The 3,966-nt window shown below is 33.8% G+C and overlaps 1 protein-coding gene across 1 annotated transcript; it reads left to right on the forward strand.

Annotated features, from left to right (window-relative positions):
- Window positions 1–411: 411 nt before the first annotated feature.
- LOC141711081 (uncharacterized) lies at window positions 412–2,877 on the forward strand. The gene is made up of 4 exons (XM_074513524.1): window positions 412–670; window positions 974–1,093; window positions 1,212–1,282; window positions 2,464–2,877. The coding sequence occupies exons 1-4, from the start codon at window positions 518–520 to the stop codon at window positions 2,780–2,782; spliced, it is 663 nt and encodes a 220-aa protein (XP_074369625.1). The 5' UTR covers window positions 412–517; the 3' UTR covers window positions 2,783–2,877.
- The last annotated feature ends 1,089 nt before the right edge of the window (window positions 2,878–3,966 follow it).

Here is a 3,966-nt window from a genome sequence, read left to right on the forward strand (position 1 = left end):
AATTAAGGAATTTCAGCAAGTACCGACCAACCCACTACCAAATTTTTAATGTTTCGTCTATTATAATATAGTATAGATTTGAATTAATTTTAAGTTTTGAAAATTTTATTAATGCAAATATCTCAGAATGTATATAACATACACAATAAAATATCTAATTAAACTAATTTTAATTAAATTAATAATGATATATAAATGCAAGTCACTTATTAATTTTATATTTTTCAATGAAAAATATAAAATTATTAATTTATATTATTATTTAATAATTTATAAAATAAGCGTGTGCACTATTTAGCATTGTGTTTGGGCCCGCTCGGATCCTTCCACCCAAATTAGGCTTAATGGGCCCAGTGAGATACTCTGACCCAAAATTCTGACAGTAAATGGATATAGAATTAGAATCCGATATTCTCATTCGTTCCTAATTCGTACAAGCTCTCTCAAACAAAACCCTGGCTGTCACAATCTCACTCATGTCTAATTCATTCTAATCATCAAAAATAAAACTAAAATAATGTCTTCAGCAACGAAGAAAGGCAGTAAGTCAAAGGTGAAGAAAGAGGAAAATTACGATGATGATGATTTTGTAGACACCAAGCCCAAAATCAAACAACAATCTCAGGATGATGATTTTGAAGACAAGCCTGGAAACACCATCTCTAACAAGGTTACTTTAATTTATCCTGATTGAATCTTTTTTTAACCATCTTTTGTACTCCCTTAGTGCCATCGGTTTCTTACGGAAAGTAATATTCCTTATGAATTATTTTATTTTTTTTTCTTTTAAATAAAAATTTAATATTTAAAGTGTAATATAGAAAAAGAAAATTTTAAAAATAAATTGCGGAATCTTGAAATGCAATGTGTGGTATTAAAAAAATATGTAGTGAATTGAACGGGGCCAGAGGGAGTATTATTAACCATCTTATTTTAATCGTTTTGTTTGTTATGTTAATATATGTGTGTGCAGAGGAAGAGGGTTAAAAAAGAGGAGATGATGGAGATAAATGAGGAGATTAACTGTGGTGGTAAAAAAAAGGAAAAGAAGAGTTTTACTTTGCCAGGCCAGAAACGAGACCCTCCTGATGAAGTACTTTGCCTTTTCTTGCCCTGTTTTTTTATTAATGTGTATGCAGTATGCATGCTTAAGTGGAGGTTCAGCTGTATTTTGTGTTGTCTTACGCTTTTATATGTTTTCGACTTTTCAGAGAGACCCGTTGAGGATTTTTTACCAGAGTTTGTATGATCAAGTACCTACTAGTGAGATGGCTGCTTTCTGGTAATACTTTCTTTTGTCTTGTGGTTTCGATTTTTAATATGAGTCGTATTTGTTATTCGTTCACTATGAAGTTAAATTTGTTGTCAGTATAGGGATGAGTTCCTTGGTTAAGCATAATTTCTGAAATGTAGTATTTAGGTTGTCTGGTTTGTTACGCACATTATCGTTTTCAAGTTTTTTTGGTGAGATCTTCAGTTCATGCCTCATGATATTTGGCCAACATAATAGGGGAATGAATGGGAGAATTTAAAAGGACTAGTTCTAAATAAACATGTAGGTGGAAAAAGTCTTGACCAGACATGTATCACATTTTATATTTTTGGCTTGGAAAAGTAGTATGGCCGATCAGTATGCAGATTGCAGATATCATATTCAATTTATAAGGTTGCTAGATGAGTAGCTCAAAAGCTTAGTCATATAATGCGTTGAGGAAAATTAGTTTATTGAGCTTACTATGATAATATTTTTGAAGGATAACAGTGATATAAATTGCTCCCATTATTAGTAAAAGAAACTCCAATAAATTTTAATGGAATGCTCATGGGAATTTCGGGTTGGCCTGTAATGTTTCTATATGAAGTATAAACACACAATCAAAGGATAATTAAGGGAATATACTTCATGTGAATATTATTGCGTTTTGCTAAGTTGAAGACATATAATACCTTTGATAATGTAGATGTTATTGTTTGAACTTATGTTTTGTGTTTCCATCAATTTTTTGATCTCTTGTGGTCAGAATTTTTGTAAATTTTGATTATTTCCAATTTTTGTAGCTCGACTTGTTTTTATTCTTGGGTCTCTTGTGGTTTCTTTTATCATTTGGTTTATCTTTTAGCATCATGCGTGACCCTCCAACTCCAATCTTCCATGCTAAAATGTGTAATTTGTACTTAAACCGCATCTGCTAGTCTTTACTACATTGTATGGCTCCGGATATTAGCATGCTTCTCTTGGTCAACGTTGGATTTCCAAAAGCAAACCTTTTTCAACGATGTATTCAAGAGAAACACATTAATATAATATAACTCTCTAGCTTTTTGACTTCATATTCATCATGCTTTGTCAAGCTGCCTTGCTTCTCTTGGTATATGTACCGAACACCAGTTAGGCTCTTATATACGTTTATACATGGTATTTATCAGATTCAGTTGGCGGTTTCATGTTTGAATGCATTGCAGGATGATGGAGTCTGGCTTGCTACCTTTCGAGAAAGCATATGAAGTTTTTCAGAAGAAATTGCAGATGAAACAGCAGCAAAAGCTAGCTTCACCAATGAAAGCTGTCGTCAATGTAAAGAAAGAATCTGGCAGTGTTAAAAGAAGTATTATGTCATCAGCAGAGCAAACTACAACAAAGAAATCTATAGGTGCTGTAAAATCATCCAAGAAGGGGAAGTCTGATGATTATCAAATCGATAACCAGTCAGATGATGACTTTGCATCCCCTGTGGATAAAGGGAAGAAACCAAGAGCAGGGAAGAAGTCAAAAGCCACATAATCCAGCACGAGCAATATTATACTGATAATCAGTTTTAGAATTTTTATGGTTGTGTAATGTGTTCATCTCAATATCTCAAACTTTTAAATCTCGAAGTGTGTGCTAAGTTTTGTCCAGAAATACTATAGTATCTAGATAGAGTACCTAGTTTCTTGAAAGGTGTTAGGCTTACAAATGGTCTATAGAATTCTAAGAACGATGAGATGTTGCATACTGAAGTCACTTGGAGCAGTGCCAAAAGGATACCCCAATGGGGGTGTAAAAAGAGTGTTAAAGTGACAAATGACATGATGTGTTATGAGGCTCTTCACGATGGGCATAAATATAAAAGGGGCTGACTGGGTTTAATCACGATGCTTTCGGAAAAAGTAGTTATATATAGAGAGACCTGATCAAATAGAAATTGTCTTATAAAAACTACCCTTCTACCGTGTGTGACTTTACAAATGGTATCAGAGCTTATTTGTTAATACACAAACAGTTTAAGATCCAAAAACAATCATGTCTGAAGCAGAAACTCTAACCAAGCCTACTAAAACTGAAGAACCTCTAAAGACTCAAATCCATAGTCGGTATGAGACAATTAGAGTTCTCATACTGAAACCATCTGAATATCCCATATGGAAGGTGAGGGTGATGATGACTATGATTCTGGAATCTACAGATTTAGAATATCTTGACAGAATCAATGAAGGATCTCACAAGCCAACCAAACTCGATGTTGTAGTTGCAGGTGAAGCAGCAAAGTCTGTACCAAAGGAGAAGAGTGATTACACTGCTGAAGATATCGTATCAATTGCTAAGAATGCTAAGGTACGACACTTGCTGCATAGTGCCATTGATAATGTAATGTCAAACAGGGTAATAAACGGCAAGACTGCAAAGGAGATATGGGATGCCTTGGAAATAAGGTGCCAGGGAACTGATTCGATTAAGAAGAACAGGAAGACAATACTCACTCAAGAGTATGAACACTTTGACTCAAAGCCAAATGAGTCATTGACTGGTTTATATGACAGATTTGTCAAACTCTTGAATGATTTGTCACTGGTTGATAAGGAGTATGATCTTTAAGATTCAAACCTTAAATTCCTGTTAGCTCTTCCTGAAATATGGGATTTGAAGGCAACAACTATAAGAGACAATTATAATCTTGATGAAAAGACTCTTGATGAAATTTATGG

The sequence above is a fragment of the Apium graveolens genome, chromosome 3, assembly GCF_009905375.1.
Source record: "Apium graveolens cultivar Ventura chromosome 3, ASM990537v1, whole genome shotgun sequence".
In the NCBI taxonomy this organism is placed as follows: Eukaryota; Viridiplantae; Streptophyta; class Magnoliopsida; order Apiales; family Apiaceae; genus Apium; species Apium graveolens.